This window comes from Impatiens glandulifera, chromosome 1 (genome assembly GCF_907164915.1).
Source record: "Impatiens glandulifera chromosome 1, dImpGla2.1, whole genome shotgun sequence".
Classification (NCBI taxonomy): Eukaryota; Viridiplantae; Streptophyta; class Magnoliopsida; order Ericales; family Balsaminaceae; genus Impatiens; species Impatiens glandulifera.
In genome coordinates this window covers 79,776,420-79,792,375 of record NC_061862.1, presented here as the reverse complement: position 1 = coordinate 79,792,375, position 15,956 = coordinate 79,776,420, and the positions used below count along the sequence as shown (strand labels likewise).

The following is a 15,956-nucleotide window of genomic DNA, read 5'->3' as shown; positions in this document are numbered from 1 at the left end:
ATATAATTATTTTTATAAAATTAAGTAAAGATAAAAATGAATAATTCAAATAAATATATTATATATAATGTATAAAAGTAAAATAAAATTGTAAGAATAAAATAAGATATATAAAGATAAATAAAATTTTATTTTATTTATTTTATTTTATCCTTTATGTAATATATTTTATTTTAATTTATAATATTTATTTAAATTATTTAATTTGAATTATAAATTATATTTATAAAATTTAAATAAAGATAAAATATGTTAATATTTATTTAATATATTTTATTTTCATATTTATATAATGTATATTATTTTAATATATAATATTTTTTTTAATTATTTAATAAAATATTATTAATTTTAATTATATATATTATGTTTATAAAATTAAGTAATTATTAAGTTTAGGTTGAGAAATATGTAATTAGTGGATTAATTAATGAATTTAATGAGAGAAGATAAGTATTTTGGGGAAATGAATGAAAACCCGGGTATATTGAAAAAGGGAAATTTGAGCAAATGACTCTGCTAGCATGCCTAAATGCGTTTGGTGTGAGCGCATAATTTAAATAGCGCTGGTGACCATTTTTTTTGACGAAAATGTCCCTATTGCGTGACGCATCCTTCAGGTGCGTGACGCATTCCAGTGCATTGTGAAAAGTCCACAATGCCCTTGCTATATAGTTAAAAAAATTCCAGTTCTTCCCATTTTTTTCCATTTCATTCTTCCCCGTTCTCTCTCTTCACCTCCTCTTCTCCCCTTCTCCTCATTCTCTTTAAAAAGACCACGACTCCCGACGTCGGAATCCCAACGAAGGAAGGATGTCTGCTGCTACTGGTATGCTTACTCCTTCTTTTTATTTTTTTCTTTGAACGCATTATTTGTTAGGGTTTAGGGATTAGAGATTGATTAGGTAAATGACACAGTTGCAACGGAATACGGGTGCGTTTTGTGAATGCGGGTGCGTAACGCGATCAGACCATTTATAGTTAGTACTTGCATTTCATTGTTACGGTTGTGTATCATTTTTTTTAATTGCAGCAGCTGAAGTATTTGCTGACGTATTTGTTGTGCACAATGGAGAGTGGAAAACTGCAGCCGATGGTACTAGATCTTTCTATGCAAAATCTCAAGGCAAAGATTGGAAATGAGATTTTAACTGGTTTCTCCCCACTTTCATCTACTCATGTCTTTTGGAAATCCCATAGAAGATCAGCAGGTAATTTATGTGTATAGAGAAAAATTGTTAAAAAATTTGATCTTTTTGGGTTAATTTGAGTTGAATGATTGGATTTCAATGACCAGTTAAGATTTTGTTTTTTAAAAATTGGTTGGTTGGGTTTGGTTTTGTTTCGTTAGGTAGTAGGCAGAACATGGAAATAGTTAAGAAAGTAGATGAAGAAAATAAATAAGAAGATTCAACAATGACGGTGGAACTTTTTGAGAAGAGGAAAGCTCTGTTTGAACCGTTAGAACCCAACATCAACGTTAAACGATCATTATTATCTAATAATAATTTTGAAAGTCTGCTAATTCCTCCATCACCGGATTTTGAGACCACATCGTATCCACGTGGGTGGTTGATAGGTAAAAAACGCAAGCTTGTGAATGTTGATGTTGTAGAAAGCATGAGGAGAATAGTTCAAGAAATGAACAGAAAGGTGTAAAAAACAGTTAATTCTTTGTAGTATCATACATAGGAATCTCCGAAAACTCTAATAATTGTATTCTCCATTGTCTGTTGAAAACTCAGGATAGAAAGATTTATGGGTTAAATGAGCAATTGGAAGAGGATGCAAAATGTGTTGAACACCTGCAAGTTCAGCTGTTGGAGAAGAGAAATAAAAGGTCTCATGTAGAAAGAGAGAACGTGAGATTGTAGAGCCAGATCGACATGTTAATCAGCTAGGTGTAGGAAAATGACGACGAAAAACCCTAATTTCTGGATCTGATCGATTTCTTTTATGATCAACAAAGATTAGATGATATGTGTCTTTATACTGTCTTTTATAAATTGTTTTTTCTTTGTAGAGAATTCACGATATTATCACATAGATGGGTAAGTAAATATGTAATTACATTGGTTTGTAAATCAGGAATTACTCAATAATGATCACCTTATGTTGGGAACTTTATAAATATTTGAAATTTGATTTATACTGAATTTTTGAAGTTTTCGCGGACCGAACCATGAAAAAATCAAGTCGAGTTTGGTTCGTAATAGGTAAAATCGATTCAGGTTAGAATCGTTAACCCTGCCAACTTAAATTACCACCCTTAATATTTTTACAATTGAAACTATACATGTTCCTTGTATATTTAAAGGAAAGACTAAAGCAGAAACAATAGACCTATTATTTATACACAACTTATTAACGTCGATTTCAGAATCCTCTTAACAACCATTCATTTACTAGAACAAGTTTTTCCAACAACAGATTCAAGGTTATCTAGTTTGGTTCATCTTGGAATCCTCTGGAATGTTGAACAAGAACTATGGGAGAGAAGCAATTTTCGGGAGATTAGCCAGCAACTCACCAAGTGAATCTATTCTCGACATCTTTTGAGCAGGTTTGGTCATATTCTTCTATTGCATGGTTGTCTATTACTGCATTATGATCAGAATTTGTCAATTAATAAAATGAAAGGACAACAAAATAATTACTTTACAAACTATAATTAGTTGCACTCTACCTGATGAACTATGAGAAAGCCCATAATGTGGAAAACTTCCCATATGTCTAGAAGTAGGATTGTGTTTCCCCTCCTTTGCAGGAGAAGTTTGAACATGAAGAAATTGTGATCCACGGTTGCTCAAATCTAAGTAGTTCTGGCTTGCCCATCCGTAAAATCTGTAAATAAATATACACATCGTTGTCATACAAATCAAAAGTTCACCAGCAGTAGTTCAAGAGACATTCAAACACAAAACCGAACCAACAACAACAATCAAAAGAAGCAAGTTAATTACCACTAAATCCCCTTAATGTCTTGACTTATACTGCATTCAAACAAAACCAATGAAATACCCACAACTTAAAGTAATAACTAAATCCAAAAAACCTCAATAGTTTATATACCTCCTAGGAACCAATCCTCAATAGAGAACCAGTAAATTAGTAGGATTTCGAATTAGTAAACGGTCAATTCAACTAGAATCTGAATCGATAGTAACCGTAGTGAGAAGTTCGTCGTCTTTCTCAAAGTAAATGAAAGAGCTTTACAAAAATGGCTAGATTTCCAATTGCCGCTAAAAATACAAATAAATTTGACACGTGCCAGCGTGACGCACCCACGTGACGCAACGCAACTGCGTGACGCACCTGCGTGACGCAACCAACCAACCGAACAGCCCATATACGAATCGACCTACCAACCAACCTACATTCAACAAATCAGGGCGATTCAATGACGTTCTATAAGCGAAATCAACACAAACAATCATATGTAAACGAAAACAATACAAAATATAAACGAATATAACGAATATAGTGGAAATTTTATCTTTTGGCCGTCGTCGTTCGCCGTTGGAGTCGCAGTTCGCCGTTGGAAGTTCTTCGCCGCTCTACGTCGTTGAATATAGTGGAATGGTCCACGGTGCCTTTTCGATTTGTTCTTCGCCGATGAAAAGAAAAGAAAATCTTCTCCGCCATTAGGGTTCACCGGCGGAGAAGACCTAGATGAGAGAGAAAATGTATCAAAAATGATTTTTTTTATAAATTTATAGGGTTTGGGTTGCGTCACGCAACTGGAGGATGCGTGACGCAAGGGTATAAATGTCATTAAAAAAAATGGGGGTCATCAGCGCTATTTAAATTATCCCCTCACACCATACGCATTTAGGCCTGTTTGTAGGGTCATTTGCTCAAATTCCCCATTGAAAAAAGGTGAAAGGAAGATGGATTGACAAGTAAATGATTAAAGTTATCCATCCTTCTATCATTAATATTTTTATTATTTTATCTCCTCCTTTAAATTTTCATCCCCATTCATACATACCACTACTATTGTCATACTCATTTTAGTCTTACATTAGACTCTTTATAAAGTTATAACGTTGGACTAACTAAAAAAATATTATATTATCGAAATATTTCAATCGATAAAGTAATAATTTATTATTTTACATCGATGAAGAAATCATTGAATGTCTTAGAGAAAATAATCAAAATGAAGACAATGAGGATAATAGTTGTGATTTGGAGCCTGTTTCTCAAAAAGAAGCAATTAGAGCAGCAATGAAACATAGTGATTTTATCCTACAATATGATAGAAGCACTCTACAACTTTATAAAATTTTACAAAAAGTGAGAGAAGAGATTTAAATGAATATAATTTTTTTTATACAAAGCAGACAACAATGGACTCATATTTCGCTAAGGCACTCTGAATTATTAAAAAATATAATATACTACTTTATATATCGGTTCGGAGCTATATGCGCCAACAAATTATATTACTTAATAAATTTATTAAAATGATTACTTTAGCTATTCGACCTAAGTCGGGACTATAATAATTTATTACTTTATCGAGGCTATAATTTTATCAAGTATCTATTGTATATCACAATATTTTAATCTCATATATACCACCACCATTGTGGTACTCATTTTCAAAATCACATTAGGAGAGAGTCTCAAAAATAAAATGTGAACACTTTCACCGCTAGACTACTTATTATTGTTGATTTCAATTTAAAATTTTGTTCATGCATATATATATATATATATATTAGGTAGATTTTTGACCATTTATTTTAAATAAACTTGTTGTTGAATTCAAATTATTCATGGTTCACTTAAATAAAATCTAATTATTTGGAGGTAACCATCACGCCATTCACACGTTGTCCATAGTGATCCGGGTAGGATGGATCAACATAGTCCATTTACATTTCATTATAAATTTAAAATTTTGATTATTTTCTTCTTAGATATAGTAAAATGTGTTGTTGTTTAGAAAAATCATTAAACAAACAAGAATTTTGATCAAATTATCTTTATTTGGTCTTCCTCTTCAATTTGTTTACAAAGTAATTTTGTTTAATTTGTTGTTGAATTCAAATTATTCCTTGGAAGTGACCATCACGTCATTCACGCGTTGTCCATAGTGATCCGGGTAGGATGGATCTACATAGTCCATTTATATTTCATTATAAATTTAAAATTTTGATTAGTTACTTCTTAGATACAAATAGTGTATTAGTGGTTTCGGGACAAACAACCATGAAAACTAACAGTACTAGAACTTTGACGACCAAACAAGCCAACATATAGGTAAGCCAACATATAGGTGATGTTGGCAGCTGAAGTCCATATTGAAACGAAAAAATGTATTTTTCTAGATTGAGCGGTACATGTTCAAGTGATTCATTTCTTTTTAGATTAAGACTAGGGTTTGATTAGTTGTTCACTACTATCTGAGCTGAGATTGAGAAGCAACCATGGCTTCCAAATTAGTCTACATCCACTTGAATTCCATTTCAGAACGAGAAACTACGATTTGTAGATGGAGCGATACATTTCAGCACCACAATGACGGTAATTATCTTGAATACTTTTTTACATTGTAGATTAGTTCTTCCTTTGTTGTTGTTGATGTAGATTTATTTATGTTTAAAGTTTAGATAATTATGTTATTGAATCTTTAACTTTATTGTTTATATCAAAATATAGTATAATTAACTTCTTGATATTGTTTACTTTATGGTTGAATCTCTATTTCAAGGCATTTTTTTGTAGACCAAAATGATATTCAAGACATTTTAAGAATTTCTTTATTCAGTTTTATGAAATTTATATTGAATTTTATACACTAAGGTTTTCTAATTTCACTCTTTAATAATGATTGCCTTTCTTTGTAATTTTTTTTGCTTTGTAGCAATATGCATATGACATATCAACTAAAATTTTTCATTTTGAGAATTTCAATGTCTTGTGTTATTATAAGAATAAATATTATTTTTATATTTAAAAATGTATTATTTTATTCTAACAAAAAATACTTAAACTAAATTAATTATGATAGCTTAAATGTTAAGAGTCGTGTTAAGACATCAATTACTATTTTCATTAAAAATGTCTTAAATTGAAGTATAGTATGATTATGAAGATTGTGTTAACATTCTAAATTTAAAAAAATAGAAAAGATAAATTTTAATGTATGTGGAATGTTTAATTATTTCATTTTTATAATTATTTATGATCGAGATACTTTATAAAATTTATTTTTTATTTATGTCATCTTTATCTTTATTTTATAACCACATGATATCTTAGTTAGTTGTAATTAACACTAGTAAAAAAATAATTTTTAAGAATAGCAAACACCCTCGGAGAAAGACAAAATACCTTCAGTGATAGTGTTCACTGAGAACGATAAATGCTCTCGCAACGTCTTAGTGATATGGCTGTCGGTGAAAGGAAAAAGAGTATTCGCGAGGGCATATGTAGCTCTCGGAGATATGATATTTAATTTTTTTTTACTGAGAGCTACTGGCTCTCGGTGATAATAAACCTTTCTAAAAAAAAATATAATCTAAAATCTAAATAGTCAAACAAATTACAGATACGAGGTATTATTGATAAATGATAAATTTGCCGCTCGCGGCTAAATCATCATATGTAACAGTAATGAGAACAAACAAAAAACACAACATAAACATACAGATCCAAGTCAATATATTACGGACAACGATTAACTTTTTCAATAAGTGGAGAAAAGATACCAGCATTCAGAATAAGATACCAGCATTCAGAATATCAAACATTGTGAGAGCACAACAGATGATATAGTGGAGAGAAAAAAGAGGGGTTTTGTTTTGTTAAAACTTTTGTAGAACACATCTCTAGTAAGAAAAAGAAAGTAGAAAAGAGATCTTTAGATGTGAAAGTAGAGAAGGATGAATCATACAAGTGGGTTTGTTACTTGGAGGAAATCTGGTGCAATCTCATCTTGATTTATCTGTTTTAGAACAACAGTAACAAGTGGGATTGTAGATCTGAGGTAACCGATTGTTCTTTTGCAGATCTGAGGTTGAATTGCTATTTTTACTGATCTGCAGTGAAGCCTCGACAACTTTCTTTGACGATGAGCATTACGGACTAGGCGGAATGGACTGACTTCTTCAGATCTTTGGGGGCAGAAAATGATTAAAATCATTCAAGGGTCATTGGGTACAAAGAGAAAGAAATAAAGTTAGATATACAGAAATATAATACATAAATGAAAGAAAAGAGAATAATAGATGACAAAATGTAAAAGAGAAAGATTTGTAGATGAAAGGAGAGAATAAGAGACGATAGAATGTAGAAGAAGAAGAGAGAAAATAAAGATGAAGAAAGATAATTTTGGGTAGTACGCTCTCGGTTATAATCATATTTTTCACCAAAAGTAACCTTTTGCTCTCGGTGATAATAATATCTCGAGAGTATTCTTTTGCTCTCGTCGACCCTTCTCGGTAATTGTGTATTTTTTACTAGTGTAGATCCCATAACGTAAAAGACAAAACTTATTACTTTTTTATGCTGATAAAACTAAGAAATGATTAGACAGACCAATTGTAGTTGGTTTTTTCTTCATGTAATAGGCAGACTTATTAGTTTTTTTAAATAGATAAAACTAAGAAATGATTTAGGAACACGGATTGTAGTTGGTTTTATCATTAAAACGCAGACTTATTAGTTTTTTAGTTAGATAAACTAAGAAATAATTTAGGCAGACTGCTTTTAGTTAGATTTCATAATGTAAAATGTTGACTTATTAGTTTTTTAAGAAGATAAAACTAAGAATGATTTAGGCCGACTAACTGTAGTTGATTTTATCATGTAAAATACTGACTTTTTAGATTTTTAGGCAAATAAAACTAAGAAATAATTTAGGAAGGCTGATTGTAGTTGGTTTCATCATATAAAACATAAATTTATTAGCTTTTTAGGCCGATAAAACTAAGAAATTATTTAGGCGACTGCTTGTAGTATAATGTAAAAGAAAAACTCATTAGCTTTTTAGACAGATAAAATAAAAAATTATTTAGTCAGACTTGTAGTTGATTTTTATAATGTAAAATGCAAATTTAATAGCATTTCAGATAGATAACACTAAGAAATGATTTAGACAGACTAATTGTAGTTGGATTTTATAGTGTAAAAAGGATGACTTATTAGCTTTTTAGGCATATAAAACTAAGAAATGATATAGACAAATTGATTGTAATTCATTTTCATCATGTAAAACGCAGACTTATTAACTTTTTAGACATGATAAAACTAAGAAATAATTTAGGCAAACTTCTTGTAGTTGGATTTCATAATGTAAAAGGCATACTTATTAGCTTTTTAGGCAGATAAAACTAAAAAATAAGTTAGGCTGAATACTTGTAGTTGGTTTTCATTATATAAAATGCAACTTATTAGCTTTTTAGGCAGATTAAACTAATAAATGATTTAGACAAACTAATTGTAGTTGGTTTTTATCCAATAAAACGACGACTTATTAGTTTTTTAGGCAAATATGACTAAAAAATAATTTAAGCAGACTACTTGTAGTTGAATTTCATAATGTAAAAGGTAGACTTATTAGATTTTTAGGCATATAAAACTAAGAAATGATATAGGAAGACTGATTGTAGTTGGTTGTCATCATTTAAAATGCAATCATATTAGCTCTTAAGTTAGATAAACTAAGAAATAATTTAGGCAGACTGCCTGTATTTGGATATCAATCTAAAAAAAGATTTAATCAGACTGATTGTAGTTAATTTTCATTATATAAAATGTCGACTTATTAGATTAGGCTTATAAAACTAAGAAATGATTTAAGAAGACTAGTTGTAGTTGGTTTTCATTATATAAAACACAGACATATTAGCTTTTTAGGTAGATAAACTAAGAAATGATTTAAGAAGACCACTTGTAGATGTATTTCATAATTTAAAAGGAAGACTTATTAGCTTTTTAGGCATATAAAACTAAGAAATAATATAGAAAGACTCATTGTAGTTGGTTTCATCATGTAAAATGCAGACTTATTAACTTTTTAGTCATATAAAACTAAGAAATGATTTAGACAGGCTACTTGTAGTTGGATTTTATAATGTAAAAGATATACTTATTAACTTTTTAGGTAGATAAAACTAAAAAATGATTTAGGAAAACTATTTGTAATTTGATCTCATAATGTAAAAGGCAAAACATATTAGCTTTTTAGGCTGATAAAAATAAGAAATGATGAGATAGTCCAATTGTAGTTGGTTTTCATCAAGTAAAAGGCAGACTAATTAGCTTTTTGGACAAATAAAACTAAGAAATAATTTAGGAAGACTGATTGTAGGTTTTATAATTAAAACTTAGACTTATTAGTTTCTTAGGCAGATAAAAATAAGAAAATAATTTAGGAAGACTTCTTTTTTTAGTTAGATTTCATAAATATAAAAAATAGACTTATTAGCTTTTTAGTCAGATTAAACTTTCGTATTTAGTAAGACTAATTGTACTAATTATAGTTGGTTTTATCATGTAAAATGCTAACTTATAAGATTTTTAGGCATATAAACTAAGAAATGATTTAGGAAGACTAATTATAGTTGGTTTCATCCTGTAAAACAAAAATTTATTAGCTTTTAGGCAAATAAAATTAAGAAATTATTTAGACAGACTGTTTGTAATTGAATTTCATAATGTAAAAGGAAAACACAATAACTTTTTAGACAGATAAACTAAGAAATTATTTAGTCAGACTTGTAGTTGGTTTTCATAATGTAAAACAAAAATTTATTAGCATTTCAGATAGATAACTTTAAGAAAGGATTTAGGTAGACTAATTTATTGGGATCGGGTGTAACAATAGAGACTAGGGTCTGCTTATGTTGAACGCTTACGATAAACGATTCGATAATAATTCTGTGAGGGATTAATATATGTTTCTATTCTTCGCAAATCTTCACAAACTCTTGAAACAGATTCAAGTGCGGAACTGCTTGTTTAAATTTGAAGCTTTAGACAACCGAATGTAAATGACAGGAAGTAAAGAACACAAGGAGTTTTATGGATATTCGGAGATAAAACTCCTACGTTACCCCTTCTTCCACAATCGGAAGAATATCCACTAAATATTTTGAATCGAATACAACTCACTAAGCTAGCTAATTCTCTGTTGAACAGAAAAACCTTTGTTTAACTTACAACACTGAGATTTATTACAGAAAAGACGGTTACAATATGATCATAGCTAGACAGTAAGTAATTTTCTCTCTTGAGCTTAAAAGATGTAAAGAATCAGTAATAGCAAGAACAAGTTCGTAAGTTTGTTTCACACAAGATAAATTGTCAAAAGTCGCAAGCAATTCGTCCATTGTCCTTGAGAATCTATATATAGTTGAAGGACACCAACAATCAAATCTTCTTTGTGGACACGTGACAAGTGTCCGTTGTTCGGCCGCCTATAGTACTAGAGTATAACAAACTCTGAGCGTTTGGATCGTGGCCATACCGAACAGGTAGTACGCTGAATATCCTCTGATATTGTCTTGTACTAGAAATACAATTGAGAGATATCCGCGTACGTCACACTCATTCATTTGATGAAGTTCACTAGCGTGTCAAATTGCTGAGAGCAAGAGCAACATACAGCTAGGTGAACGTGGTTAGACGTATGCTTTCTTCAAACGGCTTCTAAATCAAGACATTAGACGTACTTATTTAGACCGCGTCTAAAGGAGTTAGACGTAATTGTCTAACTGCGCATTCCTTTAGACAACATCTAAAGGAGTTAAATGACCTCGTCTAACTACGCATCCCTTTAGACCGCATCTAAAGGAGTTAAACTACCTCATCTAACTACGCTTCCCTTTAGACCGCGTCTAAAAGAGTTAGACAACCTCATCTAACTACACTACCCTTTAGACCGCATCTAAAGGAGTTGACGACCTCGTCTAACTACGCATTCCTTTAGACCACATCTAAAGGAGTTAGCCGACCTCGTCTAACTATGCATCCCTTTAGACCGCATCTAAAGGAGTTAGACAACCTCGTCTAACTACGTTACCCTTTAGACCGCGTCTAAAGGAGTTAGACGACCTTATCTAACTACGCTACCCTTTAGCCCGTGTCTAAAGGAGTTAGACTGTCTCGTTTAACTACATTTCCCTTTAGACCGTGTCTAAAGGAGTTAGACTACCTCATCTAACTACATAAGACGTCTAAGATAGCCTGCTTTAGACCATGTGTAAATTAGCATAGTCTTTTAGATGAACTTGCACAAAGCAAATAGACAACTTAGTCTTGTTCAAGTGCAATACAACATTAATTTCTTCAACTTTTCTTGATCATAACTAAGTTTAACATAAATCATCAAAATAATGTCAGCATTAAATAAACTTATTTCCTTTGTTTATTTTAGCCAATTTAATTTGACTCAACAATTCCCCCCTTTATGATGATGTTAAAACTTAGTTCAAATATCAGGCAAAATAACATATCCATAAACAAACAGTTTATATATTTAACAAAAATCAGGAAAACGAATCGATTTTATATATAAGCGAAAGATTTACCATAAGCAACAAAAAGACAATAAAAGTTGGGTCTTTCTTAGACTAGGTCTTTCCTATCCACCTCTACCCTTGAAGATGGATCTTTTGCCTAATCTTCCCCTGGACATTAAGCCACTTCTTTCCCCCTTTTGACATCATCGGGAAGGATAAAGTCCTAATATGCTCTTTGAGCTTTTAAGAGCGCCCAATTTCTTCTCTTTGACTTCAGTCTTCCTACTCTAAGGATGTAGTCGAGGACTTTCTTACTTTCCAAGACTATGGAAGGTTGGAAGTGGACTCCATGTCCAATATCTGTGAGGAGGCAACAAAACAGCATGCTGAGCGGAGCAGCATACTTAGAAGGCTTCCTTGGAGAAGCAATCATCTTCGCCAAGTTGTTGAATATAATCTTCGACCAGTTGATGACTATTCCCTTGGTTATAGCCACCATCATCTTAAATACCTTTTTGGAGTAGGTATATGAGGATCCCTTAGCCAAGAGAGACTTAGAGATGATATAGTTGAGCAGGGCGAACTCAACTTTTAGGGAGGAGCTCTTCTCGCGAGTTTCGATAGGGAAGAGATTCACTTCAAAAGAGTTATTTGAGAAGACAAACTTCATCTAAGATAGAACCTCATCAGAAGAAGTGGGGAACTCAGATATCCCCTCCGATGGAAGCCTGAAGAAAAGGGAGAATGTTTCCTCACTGAAACAGATATGTTTTCTATAAATTTTTACTCGGATATATTTATTGTTGAATACCCTTGCAGTCTTACAGAATTCACGAACCTCTGATTCGTGAAAGGTACAGTGAACGCTAAGAAACTTCTTTAACCCAAAAGTGTCAAGAGATTTGAACATAGTGACCATTTCTGGTATCGCTAAAGAAGAAACAGATACAAAGTTTACTTGAAGAGAGTTTTCTGCAAGAGAATCCATTTCTTGACTTAACATCGACTAAAGATAGAACTAAAGACTCACACAAATTTTCTTTGTGAGAGAATGAGAAGATGAAATCACAAGAAGGATAGTGAATCTTTTCAAACATGTACGTTACTTTTATAGAGAGAGACTGACGCATAGCTATAAAAGACATTTAAGGGATTAACCGTCATAAATTTAGAAGCGTATTCTCAAGAAAAATCATCATTTAAAAAGTACATCATTTAAAGACGATCATATAAATTCATCATGAATGCTAAAGCGTGAGGTAGAAGGTCGTCAGATATTTTAATCATATTTTTAACATTGAGAGACACATGTCTTCAAGTTATTAGAAAAATAACTGTTCAATTTTGGGCGGGAAGCGTTCATAGATAGTTCATGTAGCGGTGGACAGCTGTCCCACTCGTCTAAAGATGAGAAGTCTAAAGACACACGTAGTTAGACGTCTAACTTACTGTCCGCATACCTTGTGTCTAAGTTGGGTAGACGTCTGTTTAGAAATAGGCGTATAACTTTGCTCGTCTACAGACATCTAACATGTGTCTGTTTAGACGTAGGCGTCTAACTACGCTCGTCTATAGACATCTAACATGCGTCTGTTTTACTCATAGACGTCTAGCCAACGCAAAAGCACAAGTTGCTTAAGCAAAGACACGTCTAAGTAAGTATTTTCTTTAGACGACTGATCTAATTAGACCGATTGAGATCTCCGTCTACACATGTCTGTCTAGTCATTTTGAACAACAAATTCCCCCTCAGTTTATGCATACTCAACTAATATATATATTTAACTGAGATCTACTAGACCTAAAATATTTCTAAAGTAAGAAAACATAGTCTCGGAGAGTGGCTTTGTGAACACGTCTACCACTTGCTGATCTGTGGGGACGTATTCAAGACAAATATGCTTCTAACTGACATGCTCTCGGATGAAATGATGCCTGATTTTGATATGCTTCGTCCGAGAGTGCAACACCGGGTTGTTTGTAATCACAATTTCACTGGTGTTGTCGCAAAATATAAGAGACTCTTCTGCTTCAATGTCGTAGTCCCTTAGCTGTTGTTAAACCCATAGGAGCTAAGATCAACAACTTCCTACAGTAAGATACTCGACTTCAGCTGTAGACGTGGCGATAGACGTCTGCTTCTTGCTGAACCAAAAGATCAGACGATCACCAAGGAACTAGCAAGTTCCATTGGTGCTTTTCCGATCAATCTTGCACCCTGCATAATCTGCATCTGAATAACTAGTTAGATTGAAATTGGAATCCTTTGGATACCACAGTCCCACCTTTTGAGTTCCCTTTAAATATTTCAAAATACGTTTTGCAGTAACATAATGAGATTGTTTAGGATTAGCCTGAAATCTTCCATAAACACCGATAGCAAACATGATGTCTGGATGACTAGCAGTAAGATAGAGCAAAGAACCAATGATTCCTCTATAGACAGTGATATCGACACTCTAGCCATCTTCATCCTTGTCGAGCTTGCTGGAAGAACTCATTGGAGTAGCTGCAGGAGAGCATCTTTCCATTCCAAACTTCTTAAGCAACTCCTTGGTGTATTTGGCTTGGTTGATGAATGTACCCTCTTCAAGTTGACGAACTTGAAGACTGAGGAAGAAAGTTAATTCTCTCATCATACTCATCTCAAATTTGTCCCGCATTAACTTGAAAAATTTCTCACATAGTTTGGGGTTAGTTGACCCAAAAATGATATCATTAACATAGACTTGAACAAGTAGAATATGAGAGTCTTTAACAAATTTAAATAGAGTTTTGTCTACTGTTCCAATGACAAAATCATGATCAAACAAAAATTTCGTAAAGTGTCATACCAAGCTCTTAGAGCTTGTTTCAGACCATATAAAGCTTTGTCAAGTTTAAAAACATGATTTAGTAAAGAATGATGTTGAAAGCTAAGAGTCTGTTCAACATATACATCCTTGTTTAAAGTTCCATTTAAAAATGCACTTTTTACATCCATGTGATAAACTTTAAAGTTTTAAAAAGATGCGTAAGCTAGGAAGATTCTGACTGCTTCAAGTCTAGCAACAGGGGAGAATGACTCCTCAAAGTCAATTCCTCCCTCCTGTCTATATCTTTGAGCTACCAATCTGGCTTTGTTTCTCACAACTAATTCATCTTCACTAAGCTTGTTTCGATAAACCCATCTTGTTCCAATGACCGATTGATTAGTCGGTCTTGGAGTAAGATGCCACACTTTATTTCTTTTAAATTGATTCAACTCCTCTTACATTGCATTGATCCAATCTGGATAAAGCAATGCTTAATCAATTTTCTTTGGCTCAATTTGAGAAATAAAGGCGGAGTTTGCCCTTTCATCCAATAATTGATGTCTTATCCTAAGAGGAGCATTAGGATTGCCAATAATCAATTCAGGTGGATAATTTTTGTTCCATTTGAAGCTAAGTCCAAGAGGATCAAATGTCTAGTTAGATGATCCCGCAACATCCAAACTATCAGCACTCAACTGATTTGAAGTTTGGACGTCTGGTTGACTCTCAACCGGATTAACCATCCGATCAGATGAATGAGTCCTATTGACTAGAGCTTCATCATCACTATCAGATTCAAGACTTGTTGCTTTTAATCTGTTAGCAATATAAATGAATTCATTAGAATTATTTTCAACAGATTCATCACAAACAACATGATAGTATTCCTCAACAGTTTGTGTTCAATTATTATATATTCTAAGAGCTTTACTAATTGAAGAGTAGTCTAACATTATTCCAGCATCTACTTTAGCATAAAAAACGGTCAAATAATTTTTCCCATTGTTGTGAATGAAACACTTACACCTAAAAATTCAAAAGTATGAAACTGTAGAAATTTTTCCATAGAAGAGTTCATAGGGTGTTTTGTTAAAGCGTTTATTAATTATTGATCGGTTTTGTGTATAGCATGTTGTGTTTATGGCTTCTTCCTAAAACTTTTGAGGAACACCTGAGTCCACAAGCATAAATCTCGCTGCTTCCTTCAGTGTTTTGACTCTTCTCTGAGCAATGCCATTTTTCTGTGGAGTTCTGGCACTAGAAAACTCGTGTCTAATAACAGACTCCACGAGATAAGAAGTTATGCGTCTGTTGATGAACTCGGTTCCCCGATCACTTTTAACTTTGATGATACTTAAAGATTTTTCATTTTGAAGTCTTCTAAGGATCTTTATCAAATTTTCATCCATGTGATCCTTAGAGGAAGAAAAATGACCCAAGTAAATCTTAAAAAATCATCAATATTACTAAGGTGAATCTCATTCCTCCCAAGATATTTACTAGAATTGGACCAAATAGGTCCATGTGCAATAGTTCCAGGCATCAGTTGGATTGAGATTTCTCATTACTTTTAAAAGTTGATTTGACCTGTTTACCCATCTGACAAGCATGAAAAATCTTGTCTTTTGAAACCTTCAATTTAGGTAAACCAGAAACTAAATCAAGTGAGCAGATGTTGTTAATG

The 15,956-nt window shown here is 32.4% G+C and overlaps 1 protein-coding gene across 1 annotated transcript; it reads left to right on the top strand.

The window, feature by feature from the left end:
- Window positions 1–1,416: 1,416 nt before the first annotated feature.
- Window positions 1,417–1,874, top strand: LOC124933687 (protein HEADING DATE REPRESSOR 1-like). Its single transcript, XM_047474130.1, has 2 exons — window positions 1,417–1,653; window positions 1,746–1,874. The coding sequence occupies exons 1-2, from the start codon at window positions 1,417–1,419 to the stop codon at window positions 1,872–1,874; spliced, it is 366 nt and encodes a 121-aa protein (XP_047330086.1).
- The last annotated feature ends 14,082 nt before the right edge of the window (window positions 1,875–15,956 follow it).